The sequence below is a fragment of the Ambystoma mexicanum genome, chromosome 1p (assembly GCF_040938575.1).
Source record: "Ambystoma mexicanum isolate Mex_15411 chromosome 1p, UKY_AmexF1_1, whole genome shotgun sequence".
Taxonomy (NCBI): domain Eukaryota; kingdom Metazoa; phylum Chordata; class Amphibia; order Caudata; family Ambystomatidae; genus Ambystoma; species Ambystoma mexicanum.
In genome coordinates this window covers 1,029,394,158-1,029,410,800 of record NC_090921.1, presented here as the reverse complement: position 1 = coordinate 1,029,410,800, position 16,643 = coordinate 1,029,394,158, and the positions used below count along the sequence as shown (strand labels likewise).

Below are 16,643 nucleotides of genomic sequence, written 5' to 3'. Positions count from 1 at the left end.
CTTGGGCATACTTCATCCATCCAGGCAGCATGCCGCAGGCCCACGGGGTTTCCTTGGACATTTTTCACCCATCTAGGCAGCATGCCGCAGGTCCATGGGGTTTTCTTGGGCATTCCTCACCCATCCAGGCAGCATGCCAAATGCCCATGGGGTGTCCTTGTGCATTGTTCACCCACCCGGGAATCATGCCGCATGCCCATCGGGTTTCCATCGGCATTCTTCTCCCAACAAGGAAGCATGCCGCAGGTCTACAGTGTTTCCTTGCCCATTCTTCACCCATCCACGAAGCAGCCGCAGGCCCATGGGTTTTCCTTGGGAATTCTTCACTCATCCAGACATCATTCCGCTGTCCCATGGGGTTTCCTTGGGCATTCTTTACTCATCCAGGCATCCTGCCGCTGTCCCATGGGGTTTCCTTGGGCATTCTTCACCCATCCAGGAAGCATGCCACAGGTCAGCGGTGTTTCCTTGGGCATCCTTCCACCATCCAGGCAGCATGTCACAGGCCAGTGGGGTTTCCTTGGGCATTCTTCACCCATCCAGGCAGCATGCCACAGGCCAGTGGGGTTTCCTTGGGCATCCTTCCCCCATCCAGGCAGCATGCCACAGGTCAGTGGGGTTTCCTTGGGCATACTTCCACCATCCAGGCAGCATGCCACAGGCCAGTGGGGTTTCCTTGGGCATTCTTCACCCATCCAGGCATCATGCCACAGGCCAGTGGGGTTTCCTTGGGCATCCTTCCCCCATCCAGGCAGCATGCCGCAGGCCCATCGGGTTTCCATGGGCATTCTTCACCCATCCAGGCAGCATGCCGCAGGCCCATCGGGTTTCCATGGGCATTCTTCACCCATCCAGGAAGCATGCCGCAGGACCATGGGATTTTCTTGGGCATTCTTCACCCATCCAGGCAGCATGCCGCAGGACCATCGGGTTTCCATGGGCATTCTTCACCCATCCAGGCAGCATGCCACAGGCCAGTGGGGTTTCCTTGGGCATACTTCCACCATCCAGGCAGCATGCCACAGGCCAGTGGGGTTTCCTTGGGCATTCTTCACCCATCCAGGCTGCATGCCACAGGCCAGTGGTGTTTCCTTGGGCATCCTTCACCCATCCAGGCAGCATGCCACAGGTCAGTGGTGTTTCCTTGGGCATCCTTCCACCATCTAGGAAGTATGCCGCAGGCCTTTGGGCTTTCCTTGGGCATTCTTCACCCATCCAGGCAGCATGCCGCAGGCCCATGGGCTTTCCTTGGGCATACTTCACCCATCCAGGCAGCATGCCGCAGGCCCATGGGGTTTCCTTGGGCATACTTCACCCATCCTGGCAGCATGCCGCAGGACCATGGGGTTTTCTTGGGCATTCTTCACCCATCCAGGCAGCATGCCGCAGGCCAGAGCGGTCTCTTTGGGCATTCTTCACCCATCCAGGAAGCATGCCACAGGCCTGTGGGGTCTCTTTGGGCATTCTTCACCCATACAGGCAGCATGCTGCAGGCCCAGGGGGTTTCCTTGGGCATTCTTCACCCATCCAGGCAGCATGCCGCAGGCCAGTGGGGTCTCTTTGGGCATTCTTCACCCATACAGGAAGCATGCCGCAGGCCAGTGGGGTCTCTTTGGGCATTCTTCACCCATCCAGGAAGCATGCCACAGGTCAGTGGGGTTTCCTTGGGCATCCTTCCACCATCCAGGTAGCATGACGCAGGCCCATGGGGTTTCCTTGGGCATTCTTCACCCATCCAGGCTGCATGCCGCAGGCCCATGGGCTTTCCTTGGGCATACTTCACCCATCCAGGCAGCATGCCGCAGGCCCATAGGGTTTCCTTGGGCATTTTTCACCCATCCAGGCAGCATGCCGCAGGTCCATGGGGTTTTCTTGGGCATTCTTCACCCATCCAGGCAGCATGCCAAATGCCCATGGGGTGTCCTTGTGCATTGTTCACCCATCCAGGAATCATGCCGCATGCCCATCGGGTTTCCATGGGCATTCTTCTCCCAACAAGGAAGCATGCCGCAGGTCTACAGTGTTTCCTTGGCCATTCTTCACCCATCCACGAAGTAGCCGCAGGCCCATGGGGTTTCCTTGGGAATTCTTCACTCATCCATGCATCATGCCGCTGTCCCATGGGGTTTCCTTGGGCATTCTTCACTCATCCAGGCATCATACCGCTGTCCCATGGGGTTTCCTTGGGCATTCTTCACCCATCCAGGCAGCATGCCGCAGGCCCATGGGGTTTCCTTGGGCATTCTTCACCCATCCAGGAAGCATGCCGCAGGCCCATGGGGTTTCCTTGGGCATTCTTCACCCATCCAGGCAGCATGCTGCAGGCCCTGGGGATTTCTTTCGTTGATGAGGGAAGGACTACATATGGAGGGCTCCAAGGTACATCGACCCCTCGACTGACCCAGAGGGTAGTTACTGGCTAACAGCAGGTGGGGGCAGAGTGAGCTTCCCAGGTCATCATCTTATTCAAAGATGACGTGGTCAGCAACAGGTCAATCGACTCTGGCAGCAATGTGGAATAATTGGGTGGTAGTGTTGTATATTGGTTAATTTTGTTTACATGCTTCATACAGTTAATATCATATTGTTTTCATCATCCTTTTGGTACGCGGCACCCTGCCTGCATCCGCGTGAGAGAGAACGTTTATGTTGGAAACCCTGTGGGGGTTCGATTGGAACAGAGAGCGAATGGGTGGCTGATGGAGGTGGATGCAGTGCGGGGCGCCGGGTCCTTTATATGAATAAACTATTTTGTTCATACATCAAGTGGACTCCGTGGATACTTTAGGTAGCATGTGTGTCATTTGTGTTGCTGGGCTATCGCCAAACACTTGAGTGGCCGTGACTGCAGACTTTATGGATATCATGGATTGGCTGCTTGATAATATAATTCTTCAGACATCAGGTTGCATGTCCTGGGCTTTAAGACTATCGTAGCGTATCCGAAGTTATGTTTGGAGACCTCACTGAAGATGTTCCTGTCCATAGACCAGCAGGAGAAGGCAGTCACCATGCCCGGCCATATGCTGAGAATCTTCCTCGTGGGCACGATGAGAGTTGGGTCCCCCTTACCTCCTGTGGGGATCTGGGTGCACACAAGAGACCACCAGAATCAGCGAAAGTGACCAGGCTGCAGTCGTAGGAGACTCACTGCATTCTGGATGGAACCGAGTCGACCAGGAGGACGGGTTTGAAAGGCTTCCCTTGTGTCGGCCAACCTTCCACACCAGCCTAACTGCCCACTAAGAACAAACCACCTCTAGATAACTCCTGGAATACCTTAGACTGCGAAATCATAAGTATAGGGCAAACCCTTATACCAGCTCCTAGCGGTCACACCTGAGACCAGCATCTGAACTGGCAAGCAGAACCTGATGGACTTCCAGATAATTTAAATTAAAAAAAATATAATGCCTCCAAAAATTACCCAGCCTCATCTGGTATTACCCAAATTGGCCTTCTCACAATTGACCTTTACCTTTATTTTAGTTTTTTTATAAGCCTTAAGGGGATTGGGTGGGACGTTGTGGGGGGATTTGGATTGGGTGGGAAGTTGTGGGGGGTTTCCGCCCCCATATATGACCTAATTGATCTTTTAAATTAGATGAATTCTCCTGCGATCAATTGTCAGAAGGTCCATTCATATGCATCCGCCTCAGCTATCGCTCACCACCCGAAGTGCCCAGCGGCGTGCCGCCGCATAGGAAGCATGTCCATATAAGCAGATGGGGAGTTGCACCGTTCTCTCACAGAAGGGTTCAAACAAAGATTTCAGGGATCTGCAACTCCTGCAGGGTCAGCTACACCCGATCTTCAAGATATTTACTTGAGACTTACCCTATTTAAAAACGACGGAGGATCGGGAGTATTAGGAGATTGGATAACCGAGGATCAGGAAACAAGTGGGAGATGAGCCCATATGCCAGAAAGTTCACACCCGTAGCAATACCCCCTGCCTTGGGCACCCAACAATAAACCCAGACCTTCTGGATTGTAAGGCATTGGAACACCCAACTGGGCGTGTTTGTCCTCCACTGAAGGGGTACAGGGCAGCAGTTCCCAAAAAGCAAGAGGGTATATGTGCACTTTGTGCAGGTATTGTCGGAACCATCCTTCAGCCAACTGGTGTTACTGGCGAGAGCTGCTATCTCTTGACTAGGGCAGGTCAGTCAGAGCAAGGGCGCGCGCTGACTTTTCAAGACCTCAGATACGATCTACAGTTGGGTGCGGGGGTATGGAGCTTGCGCACCTGTGCCAACAGATGAAGACCCAGAAAAGCAATCCCCTAAATCCTCGTCTTCCCAGCATTTAAAAGCTATCAGGAATACCAGTGAAAGTCCAGAGTGTTTACCACAGGAGTAGGGCAGCTTGGTTTGTGGGCAATTCATTGGCAAGTACTGCCATTTTAAATTCCAGAGTATCCGCTAGGAATGGTCCAATGGCTTGATTCATCCTAATGTATTGAAACAGGGGCTCGATGTGAGGTGTGCTAAATCACTGATGCAGATTGAAGAGGGGACACACGGAAAGAAGTCCTTTCTGTATGGCAGCTGTCGCATGGTGCAGAAAGCAGCAGCACCGCTACTTCCAAATGTCCATGGGGAAGTCAGGGAGAAAGAGGCAGCGTTTTTGTCCAGCGGGCCAGCAACGGTGCTACCGAACAGCGAGAGCCTGTACAACCTACAGAGCCAATGGACCAAGAAGCATCTGAAAATCAAAGCCTGCGGCTGCTTGATGATGGATAGGGAGGTTTGGGGGGGGGGGGAACAGCCTGAAGGATGACATCAGCGGTTAAACCCTGCAACATGGCTGAGAATACCAGACCACCTGGGAGCAGAGCGACCCAGAGACACGTAGCTTACCAGCACCTAAAAGAGGTGGTGAGAAACCCATCAGTCTTCATTTAACCTCATGTTCCCATAGCAACTCAAATAAGCGACCTTGTTTGTTGAACTGCTGTGGGGGCCTAATCAGTGTTGTATATCCTTGATGTATCTGGCAAATTAGCGAGCCATGCCAATCAATGCAGATAATGTGTCAATGTCAGGGGTTAGGGTCAGCCTGCACCATGAATTCTTCAGGGTCAGGTTGCATGGTTGTGGCGTGGCCTAACTTGTGTCTACAGAATTTCATTTTGGCTCACCTGGATTTTCCTTTCGATGGATTGAGAGGGAGATTGCCAAATGCGCTTTGTGTGATGCTTCAAGCAAAAAGATAAAGTTCTTCCATTTAGTGACTGGTCAAAGATTGATCAGATGGCTTCTTAAAATATTTTGCTTGCCAATGATCACTGGAAGCGCAATCTGCCTGTCACGGAACAGACTAGGGCCATTTGTGAATGTTGGTGTCTACTCCGAATCTCCACCCCATTCTGGGTGGTACTAGCTCATGCTCAAATCAAGTTTGGAGAAAGCATGCACCCCATTAGGTTTAGTGTTGTTGCCACCTAGAAGCCCGCCAGGGTGTTATTCCCTTACAGTAGCCATTTTAGGTTTATGCGTTTCAGTGCACTTATCCCCTCAACTGTTTCTTAGCTGCAACAACATTGGGAGAGGACCAAGGTGTTGGGTCATTAGATTCCTAAATAGTGAATGGAGCTGGAATGCTGTTCTTGGCTTCCTCTACCGAACTGGTGCTGTGTCACTGGTTTCACAGGATTCGTGTGGCCTACCCACACTTTTTGAAGCTCTCCGCTGCTCTCAAGCTAGGTCTTCGGTTCAAACAATTAAATGAAATAGAAATGAAAAAAGTGGAAGCTTTTCATTTACCCTAACCGCAAGGAACCATTTGGGAACTCCTTGGAAACTAGAGTTCTGCGTTTAGTTAATAGACACAAAATCCAGCCTTCCCCTTGCATCCAAACTGAAGAGGTAGCTCAGGAGTGACGGCTAGAGCAGTCTCGAATTGGATTACTTGTGAGACTGACTTCTATAATGCACACGAGGAACTGAAAGACCATGTTGTAGTCCAGAATCTTCTCTGATATGGGCTTGTTTAACATTTCTCAAGCACTTACCAAGAGGCTGGAGTGTATAAATAACAGTTCCCAAGCAGCGCTAAGCATGTCATCTACAAACAGTTCCTATATTATATAAGCATTGAGTAAAACACCTGGACAATTGTCGTGTCCGGCTCCGATACAGTTAAAGCAGCCTGGCTCCTTTATTGACATTGCCACTGGCCTATTCGAGGCCTTGTATCTAGCGCGTGTGTAGAGCCTCCAGCAGGGGCTCAGTTCAGTTTCCGCAGAAGACAATGATCACTTATAGTTTACTTTAGCCAATTTAAATGTGTGCTACTAGTCTCTATCCCTTTAAGAGACAGAGAGGTCACGTGGGAGATGGAAGAGGAAGGGGAGGAGTTTGGATGGAGAGAGTCAGTACGCACTTATACTTGAAATAAAGAAGAGGTTATAGAATCCTCTGGTGTCGCATCCTTATTTTCATAAGCCCACGAGGCCTAACAACTGTCAACGAGGCTGTCTCCTGCGAACCGGAGTCCTCTATTATGCCCAATTCTATTAGAAGTCTACTTGGACATTATTGAGCGGGTTTTGTTACCGGAGTCCATTCAACTGGCATTGATCACACTCATTCCATAGGTAAAGATAACAGGAAATGTGCTAATTGCAGGCCCCTCTCACTGCTTAACGTGGTTGTAAAGTGTTTGCCAAAAGTCTATGCAACCAGACTGAGTTTAATATTGTCTCGAATTATTCATGGTAATCAGTCTGGTTTCATGCTGGGTCGGTTTAGCTATAACAATATGCGAGAAGTTATAGAAGTTATTCATCTAAATAGAAATTCACAGGAACCATTAATGGCTGCGAGTCTTGACGCAAAGGAGGCGTTTGATCGTGCTTATTGGACTTGTATTCGGAAAACTCCACTGTGGCCCTGTTTTTATGCAATTATTTCATAATTCATATAGTTGGGCAAAGGTGCAGATTTTGGTGAATGGATCCAGGTCTGCTATTTTTTAAATGCAACGTGGACCCTGTCAGGGCTGCCCCTTATCCTCTCTCTTGTTTCACATATTTATTGAGCCCTTGGCAGCAGGAATTAGGATAAATGATAACATTCAGGGTATTAAGTGTGGCATGTATGTGTCTACGGTATTACTGTACGCAGATGACTTGCTTCTGTATCTTTCAAATTCCGGAGCACTCATTTCAGAATCTGTTTTGATTCTATATCATTTCAGAATCTGTTGAAGCTATTTCACTGATTTGGTAAGTTTCCAAATGTTAAAGCAATTAAGTCTAAGACTGATTTTTTTCCCATTATCCAGAAGTGTAACAGAAGTTACATTCCTGGAAATTAATTCAGCTGGGCTAAAGATGGTTTTGTACATCATAGGAATTTCTGTCTCTCGGGATACTGTTGATATGCTAGAACGCAACATCTGTATTAAGCTCAAGGACATGATTTGTGACTGTAAAAGTAGTTCAAGATCAGTCTTATGATATGGGGGAAAGTTGGCACGATTAAGATGAATATGCTTCCTAAAACTCTACACTTGTCTAACATGCTGCCTCTGCCTCTCTCACAAACCTTACTATAGGACATTAGGAAAGTGTTTAGAGATGTTTTTATGGGTGAGAGGAGTGTGCCCATGAATTCCAATGTACATCTTTCTACGATCAGTAGGAGAAGGAGGGTTTGCTAAAGAAATAGACTGCTTTTTCTCTGAGAATCCTGCACTGCGTTATCAATGACACATCTGCGACTGCCCGTGCATGGGTGTGTATAGAAAAGGAATCGGTTTCACCTATACCACTGGATTGCCTCCTTAGAATGAACTGTCGAATTCGGCAAAATAGAGTTTCCCCTATCGTACAGCACGTTGTATCCGAATGGAGATACGCAAATCGCATCTGTGGGTCAAATTAGCTGTTATCTTTGGGCTCATGTATTTGGAAGACCCCAGCCATTACGATTGACAATATAATGTTGCAGTGGACCACCTGGCCACAGGTAGGCATCTGGAAACTGAAACATGTCCCAGAAGATGGTGCATTGGTAGACTTTGGCTTCTTGAAATTTAAGTGCAACTTACAAAATATTGAAAGGTCAAAGTTTATAGTCTTCATCTTCTCTCCACTAAATGGCAAGATTCCTGACCCGCCTGGCTTATATATCATGACAAAGAACTGCCCTCTCTCTGCATCTGTACTTTACAGACTGCTCTGTAGAACCTCTACATTACCGTTGGAACGACCAGAACTGCAGTTCTGGGAGTCTGATATGAGAATGAAGATCTCTAATTCCGATTGGTCGACGATATGTAAAAATATGAAAAGATTTAAGTTGGATCTAGAGTGGGGCTACACACAGCAGAGAATAATTCACTATCTGTACTGATGGGCGCAGCAGATCTGAGACTAATGGCTTTCTGTCTCCTCTTTCTAGCAAATGCTGGCGCAGTCATTCTGCAGCAGGTAGCACTCCCCATCGTTGGTGAGGCGGCGTGCAAGAATCAGTGGGGCAGCAACATCTTGGACGCAATGATCTGTGCCGGCGGTGCCGGGGCCACCTCCTGCCATGTAAGTAGTACTGCCATGGACATGGTTCTTCAGGGCAAGGGCATATAAACCAAACGCATTGTTCTTAAACACACCAAGTTTTCTTAGCTGTCCCTTTCTAAGTCACCAGGGTCTGCTACCACCAGGTTGACATTGTACACAAAGTCATCAAGACAGCTCAGGTTGATGGACAGAAATACAAGATAAGATAGAAATGTTCAAGGCAGATACAGCAGAGGAGAAAAGTAGATCGGGGAGAAACCACCACAGTGCTTACAGATTTCAATATATACTGGTATAGCTGGGGTCACCCCCAATAAACATTAGCTGCAAAGACAACATACTACTGAAGAATGCCAGGCTTGAAATCTGTAGCGGGAAGTTGCACGGAGTGGTCACAGAAGCTGTAAAAAGGACGTGCATGTTAGTAGATGTTTCTCTATCTTTGTACACTGCAATATACTGAAGGTATAAAGGGAAACACTGTCCTAAGCCTCTGCGCTTAGTAGAACCATAGACCCTAGTAGCCGGAAGTGCCCCCTTCCAGTGCATTTCTTTTTCCAAAATGCCAGTGTCCGTGAAAAAAGGCGACTGCCTCTTTAATGCTGGGAGGAGAGCTCAGAGGGCAACGGGCTCGCCTTGAAAACAAGACAACACGAAGCAACACAGGTTCGATCCCGGTCCGCTCTTAGTATTAAGCGCATTATAAATCATCTGCGAACATCTGCCAAGAGGTAAGGGGGTCTTATGGACACAGTGCGAGGCAGGCAGGCGTCAGAAGAGGAGTTTTGGGGGTCTATTCGGGTATGTGAGACCAGGCCTGTAGATTGGCTGCAGACGGCGTCAGAGGAGGAGATGGGGAAAGGCAATCACAGGAGGCGCGGTGGGGAGTGTGGGGGTACACCCTACGGCACCCGGATCATCGGGCGCGGTCTTCACACTGTGGGGGGGGTCACCCCAGTCACCCGCAGCTCCGAGGGCACTCGGGCCATGCTGCACACAAGGCCACGACCACGTGGCAATCACCACAGACACGAGTTGCCACTTCCTGGGGCTCTGCTGCTCTGGCCTCGCAGCACCAGCAGAGCCCCTTTTATTAAGTGAGCGTCATGACACAGTCATGACGCTCACGTCAGAACGAAACACTAGACCCCCACACAACAAGGAGGGAGATGGGGTGGTTGCAGTGAACGGCTAGGTGCATGGCTGGAGAACAGCATAGGGGATTGTAGGCCTTTATCTAGCAGATCATCTAAGCGATGTTACATCTACAGAGGGCGTACAAAGAGGTTACACACACCGCCAGCACCCATGCAGAAACGATCGCTGAGCATGCCCCTTTGCAAGCCACTGTGCATTTCTCACTCTGAGACACACACACACACACCAAATGATGGAAGGACACGTAGATGGTGTGACCCCCTTGGACGCAATTACTTCCAAGCCACATTACAGGTAGATCTGGAGACAAGGTAAACAGGGGTGCTCGGGTAGTAAAGTTGGAACCCCCAGAACGCAATAGCATTCATTCCAGAATGCAGTGGCAAGAAGGAGGACACATTGAGGCGCATATCTGTATGTTTTGAAAGTATACTTTATCAAACAGTTGTACGTGCCTACTAAGCAACAGAGAGGTGGTCACTCGTATGGCCTTAGTGCGCCTCCCCATTCAAACAGGTTCGCATGGGGCATACCCTTCTTTTGAATGCTGGGCAGGGCTTTAGGAACGCTGGCGCTGTGGGCATTGGATATCAGAAACTGACCTTGATTTATCCTTGGGAGTAATTGACATAAGTGGCAGAAGCGATTTGGAACCTTTTGAGCAACACTCCAGAGAAGTTGAGGCACAATTGAAACTGACAAAGGTTACATGTTTTGCTGCGACTTCAAATTTGCTGTAAATTGGTTAATCTAGTGATGCTGCCTGCACTATACCCGAGGGACCAAACTATTGAAATGATGTGGGATTTCTCCAAGTTTATGAAATGAACCGGAGTGCACAGTGGATGGTAGCATAGTCATTTCAGAGACAAGCGGCCATAAAAAGGAGCAAATATACAAATGAAATGCAGTGAAAGTACAGCACAAAATCATCAGCAAAAATAGTCTAAATCATACAAAAAAAAATAAAATAGGAACTCTTAGGGAGCAGGAAATGTTTCCATTTAAAAGGGAAATGATTGTTACAATGCCATTGGTTGTGCTAAAGAATAGAGCCCCTGGTGGCAGTAGCCATGGTCTCCAGCAGTAGAGCCCCTGGTGGCAGTAGCCATGGTGTCCAGCAGTAGAGCCCCTGGTGGCAGTAGCCATGGTCTCCAGCAGTAGAGCCCCTGGTGGCAGTAGCCATGGTCTCCAGCAGTAGAGCCCCTGGTGGCAGTAGCCATGGTGTCCAGCAGTAGAGCCCCTGGTGGCAGTAGCCATGGTCTCCAGCAGTAGAGCCCCTGGTGGCAGCAGCCATGGTCTCCAGCAGTAGAGCCCTTGCTGGCAGTAGCCATGGTCTCCAGCAGTAGAGCCCCTGGTGGCAGTAGCCATGGTCTCCAGCAGTAGAGCCCTTGCTGGCAGTAGTCATGGTCTCCAGCAGTAGAGCCCCTGGTGGCAGTAGCCATGGTCTCCAGCAGTAGAGCCCTTGCTGGCAGTAGCCATGGTCTCCAGCAGTAGAGCCCCTGGTGGCAGTAGCCATGGTCTCCAGCAGTAGAGCCCCTGGTGGCAGTAGCCATGGTCTCCAGCAGTAGTGCCCCTGGTGGCAGTAGCCATGGTCTCCAGCAGTAGAGCCCTTGCTGGCAGTAGTCATGGTCTCCAGCAGTGCGTTCAAGGCCATTTTCTCATGAGACCCAAGGTAGGAAAAGTCTACAAAGAGTTGGATGGGCAAATGTTTAGTGTAATTAGCTAGAAGCTTCCTTGTCTTTTCTTGAAGGTAAGTTCATCTTTAAGAATCTTAAGATTTAACTTGTTATAAGCAGAAATAAAGTGAATATACACATGTATTCTGGCATAGGCAAGGTCACATGAGTGTATCTAATGTTTAGCTTTACACAAATATTAACTGCTTCTTAATGAAGCACATTAATGTAACCATCTCTGCTCCGGCTCCTAACCCATTTTAGCAAATATATTAAATGAGTCACTTATCCATCATACCTGATTACACCCATCTACCGTACACCTGTTAATCTTGGACTATCCCAGAGCAGAAAGTATTACCCAGGTGGGAGGTCAATACATGGATTACGAAATATCCCCCCCCCCCCCAACCAAGTAAATACACCCCAATAGTGTGAAGCATTAGCCTCTTTACAAATGCAGCGGGGAAATGTGAATATCAAAATAATCTTTCTTGATAATGGGATGAACATTCTTTTAACAATTGATTTCTAGTGGTAAATGCTACTGTCAGGAGGTTGATAGGTCGCTAAATGCCCTGGAGATTATTGCCCTGTAACATATGCTGGGGTTAGCGCTAGTCCTTATGAAATTGTTGGTCCTCTGCTGCACTTGCTGTGTACATTTATTAGGTAGACACACCAGGAGTGCATGAAAGAAAAATAAAAGATGTGACATATATTAGTAAATTAACATATGCAATGACCGGACACATGCAGTTTAGTCCATTGGCAATCTATTCCGATTCGTCACAGGAATGTCAACCATTCCCACACAAAAGGCATGCACGTCACGTGACGCCCACAGAAAGATCACATACACTGAATATGTTGCACCCTTTCCACTCCATATTCCAGCTCATAACTTCATTCTTACCTTGCTTCATCTTAAATTATGAAATCACCTGAACATTGTCGAAGTCGGCTTTCCTGTGATTACATCACCCTGTCACAGAGCTGACCTGATATTAATCACAATGAAATCCTGCAAGCCTTAGAATGTCGGTGACACAAATGACCCCTTATTCCATAACTATTAAACGTGAAAGGCCGTAAGATTGGTGTGTCCCCACCCAATAAAAAACGGATTGCACAACCTCTAATTTATGACATATGTGGGTCTAGGCACATTAGACACAAGATTAATATCACACATCGCCGCTCCCAAGGGTGTTGCCGCCCTAGTAGCCAATAGATCTTGCCAGTGGATGTGACTAGAAGTCTATTCATCATCAGTTCCATTGACATTGATGGAAGTTTCATTCGCCTTGGCTAAAGGAGACTCTGAGTGTATGGATTTCCATAAGGAGCAATCCAGTGTTTTCATGTTAACAGGCCGCGCAAAGGTCCCAAGAAGGAATTCAATAGGAACTTGCAGAATATTCAAAGATCCAAATAAACAAATGATATCATTCTGCATGATTAACAACAATTTCCATCCTTATCTTTTTATTCAAACTTGTTTTAATATTCAAAAAGTAACACACATGAAAGGAATGCACATAAAACCTGAAAAAAACATTAAACGCAAAATATGCAATTGTAAAAACCTCTGAAATCGAGAGGAGTGGATACGTATTATACATGTTTAAATGATCAGTTAATGGCATGTAATAGGTCAAGGCAAATTGTTACAGAGGATAAGAGTAAAATTGAACGATGTATACAAAAGAAGAGCAAAATAGTAAAAACAACAGAAGAAAGACAAAAAGCTAAAATTAACAAAGCAGAATAGAGTAGACACAAGTCAATTGCTCTTCACTGTAATCACAAAATATAAATATCAAACCTGTAAGTGAATCAAACCTGTAAGGCTTGAAAATCCCATCAATTTAACTGATAATTGTTCATATTCCCACTACGATGCAATAAGGACACGTTCATTTGATTTGTTTGACCTAATCCTATATTTCTGTTTTTAAAAGATCTCTTTTGGATGCAAGTAACCCCTTATAGATGAACTCTTCAAGGTGCCATGAACGTTCATGTAGCATCATATTAAACATCATAGCTCCTTAGTCTTTTTTAACAAAGACTCTTATTCATGTCATTCCATGACACCAGGCATTGCTGGAGGGGGGTGGGGGGGGGCTGAAGGGGCTATAGCCCCAGGTCTTTTGGTTGTAGCCCCAGATAGAAGCTCAGGGGCTACAACCAAAAGACTAGCTATCCCCAAATCCCAAGGTCCCAACATTAGCCTAGCTCCCGATCTTTTCCCCGAGCTAGCAACACCCCTGTCCTGAAGCAGGTTTTATGCCCAAAATGTTCTATAAAACTCAACAGAAATATTCTTTGTTTATTAAGCTTTAAAATTCTCTGGGAGGGTAAACATCTCCATAACATGCCTCAAAAGCATATTGCAGCTGTCCGTTTTCTACCCTCAAGTTGTTGAAAACCACTGTTAAGATAACAACCAATTATTTCCTCACCAGCCTAGCAGTCTGTAAACAATTCTTTATAAGAAAAAGTGGGAAGACCTTGGTTGCGCTTTTTCTCAGAGAATGCAAAAGAATACATTGTTGTGTAGTTCTTCTAGATTGTTTATTACATGTACAAATAATGAAGAAATAATAAAGATGAAAAGGTCAGTTGGAATACACTGATCTTTAGTGAGTTAGACAATCTAGTTGCAAGTCACTGATTGTCAATAGTCATAGTTCCTGATTTTAAGTTCACATAGTTCATGATTTTAAGTCCACTTTGATTTCTTTGATTAAAAAATCGTAACACGTCTCCTCTTGTCTTGACACTCTGGTTAAAGTTCAGCGATTGTTAGTAATAATTGTTGTTGGTTTTGAATCCAATTGGATTGTTTTTAATTTCAGAGAATTGTAGTTTGTACCCTCCACTGTGTTTCTGAAAGTTATGGCACATATCTCTGGTTGTTATTCTTAGTTTCAAGTCCACTTAGGTTTCACTAAATTATTTTGAAGATCATGGCATGTATCCTTTAACTTTGACAAGTTGGTTGATATTCACTGGTTGTCAATAGTGATTAATCGTGTTTGTCAATCCAATTGGGTTGTTTTGAATTTCCAAAGATTGCTGTTTGTAACCTCATTGGATTATTTAGAATTTCCAAACGTTGGAGCTTGTACCCTCAATTATTTTGAATTTCCAAAAATTAGAGTTTGTACCCCTCAACAAGTGTTCCCCGCTCTATGTTGCAAGCGGTTCCTCAGGAGGTTTGTTGTCAACAGTGCTTAGAGTTTGTAACAATGAATCAGTTCTTATTGGTGTATTGGTTTTATACAGGTATGCTCTTGGTAAAGAATCCTCATAATAAGTATGTTATTAGATGTTATTAGATGCATCCCCTCAGATTAGTATGTATGAATCAAGCCCTAAAAAGCAAAAGACAGAGAAAAACTTGTAGGCCATGTATATGGTCAAATTACTGAAAATTTACTAGTGGACAAATATACTCACTTATGGTTGTTATCTGATTTGAGATGATGTGCTCATAACATAGATTTCAAAAAGGTCTTTGTGGTTTCTTAATTAGGTTCTTGCAAATGGGACACAGTATATCTGTTGAAGTCGGTAATCGCTCGAGACAATCCTGTAACAGTACCCATGTTTAGGAATGCTAGTACACTTATTTCTAGTTTAGTCATGGTCTGCCTTAAATTCAAAGTAAGTTGGAGAGACAACTCCTGTACATCTGCTTTCCTGATTGGAAAGATCGGTCTGCTTGGAGAACGGGTGGGATGGTCCGATTGCCATTAGGATCTAAAATGGCCGAAAGAATTGTAACACGTTTTTGAATGCATCAACAATGCCTTCTTCATGTCGATGGACCTAAACACTATCTATATCTGAGGGCAGTTTCTTAATTACTCTTTAGTGAGATCTTCTCCTTAGCTTGGAAAGCCAACAGCCTTACTATATAGTTGAAGTAAAAATACAATTATTTATACACCATCAAACTCTTTGGTCTTCAAAATAAAGACTACATGAAATTGACTAATTTCATCCCTGTTACCTCAATAGATGCATGTGTGCCTGTGTACAAACGAGCTCAAGTATACTGAAGCATTTTGTTTTTCCTCAGGGTGATTCCGGTGGACCCCTTGTGTGCCAGATTGGGGCGACTTGGCACCTGGCGGGAATCGTTTCCTGGGGATCAAGCTCATGCAATGTGAGGATACCAGCAGTATATGCCCGTGTCACCTACCTGCGCAGCTGGATCGACCAAACCGTGGCTTCTAATTAAAACAAAATAAGTGTGAAAGACAATAAAATTACCTATAGAATGTAGAATGCAGTGTGTAAAGTGTCTTTCAAGAAAAAAAGAGAAATCGCAAAGGCAATTCATTTTCATGGAGCACAAACACATGCTTTATTAAGATGCTCAGAATCCCCAAGTGCTTCGGACGTGTGAGAATGAGAAATTTACATGGCAGAGAGAAGGAGAGCGCGTGAGAGAGAGGTGGGCATAGACTCTCTCTATGAGAATGTAACACTATCAACCCTGATTATCTACGATAAACAAGGAGCTGAAGCCTATCCTGCCCTTCTTTGCATTTCCAAGCAGTGGCAAGTAACTACCTCAGATTTCAGAAGAAAAGGTTTGGCATTTGTACCTTTCTGATCTGCAACCGTGGTAGATGACCCAGCATTGCAAATGCAGAGTTCTCAGCAGCAGGGGCAGTGGGCCAGTGTCTCCCGCGAGGCTGCGCAAAAGGAGACCCAACACCCAGTTGCAACAGTGGGTGGAAATGGTATTTATCAGTGGGATTGCTTCACCTGTGGGTTTTAAAGGGGGGCAATGGAGAGGGGAGGGGACCATTGGAGGTATCATTGACGAGACAAGCCTGAAACCATAAAAAACACTTCTCGGCAAGCACAACCGCCATTCTTCAATCAACACTGGCACTAGAAATTAAGATTTAAAGATAATTACTGAATGACCCAGTAGAAGACGCCTATTGGAAACAGCACGAACATGCAGAGCACATGATCCTGACGCAGGATGTCCTCAACAAACATGGCCGCCAGTTCAGTGTACAGAGATCTGTTCCTCCTCCTAGCCGTATGATGATCCCCATGCACTGGGGTTGACTAGTTGAACATGTGGCACCCGCAAAGGTGGAGGAGCAGGGGCATGGTAGTGGCAGTACTCGTGACCCTGCGGCTGATGCTACTCGACGTGGGAAGGCAGTCCACAGCTGGTGATCGGGGTTAGGCATATTGGATTAATGCAGAGGTCTGCAAACAGCAGCTCCCTAAAAGTTTTG

General features: G+C 46.4%; 1 protein-coding gene across 1 annotated transcript in view; it reads left to right on the top strand.

The window, feature by feature from the left end:
- The window catches only part of LOC138567519 (chymotrypsin-like protease CTRL-1), a 62,760-nt gene extending 47,115 nt beyond the window's left edge, over window positions 1-15,645 (top strand). Inside the window, exons 6-7 of the mRNA XM_069645824.1 lie at window positions 8,412-8,545; window positions 15,458-15,645. Of these exons, the coding sequence (XP_069501925.1) occupies window positions 8,412-8,545; window positions 15,458-15,619 (296 nt within the window). The 3' untranslated portion in view covers window positions 15,620-15,645. The remainder of the gene's footprint in view (window positions 1-8,411; window positions 8,546-15,457) is intronic.
- Window positions 15,646-16,643: the final 998 nt, after the last annotated feature.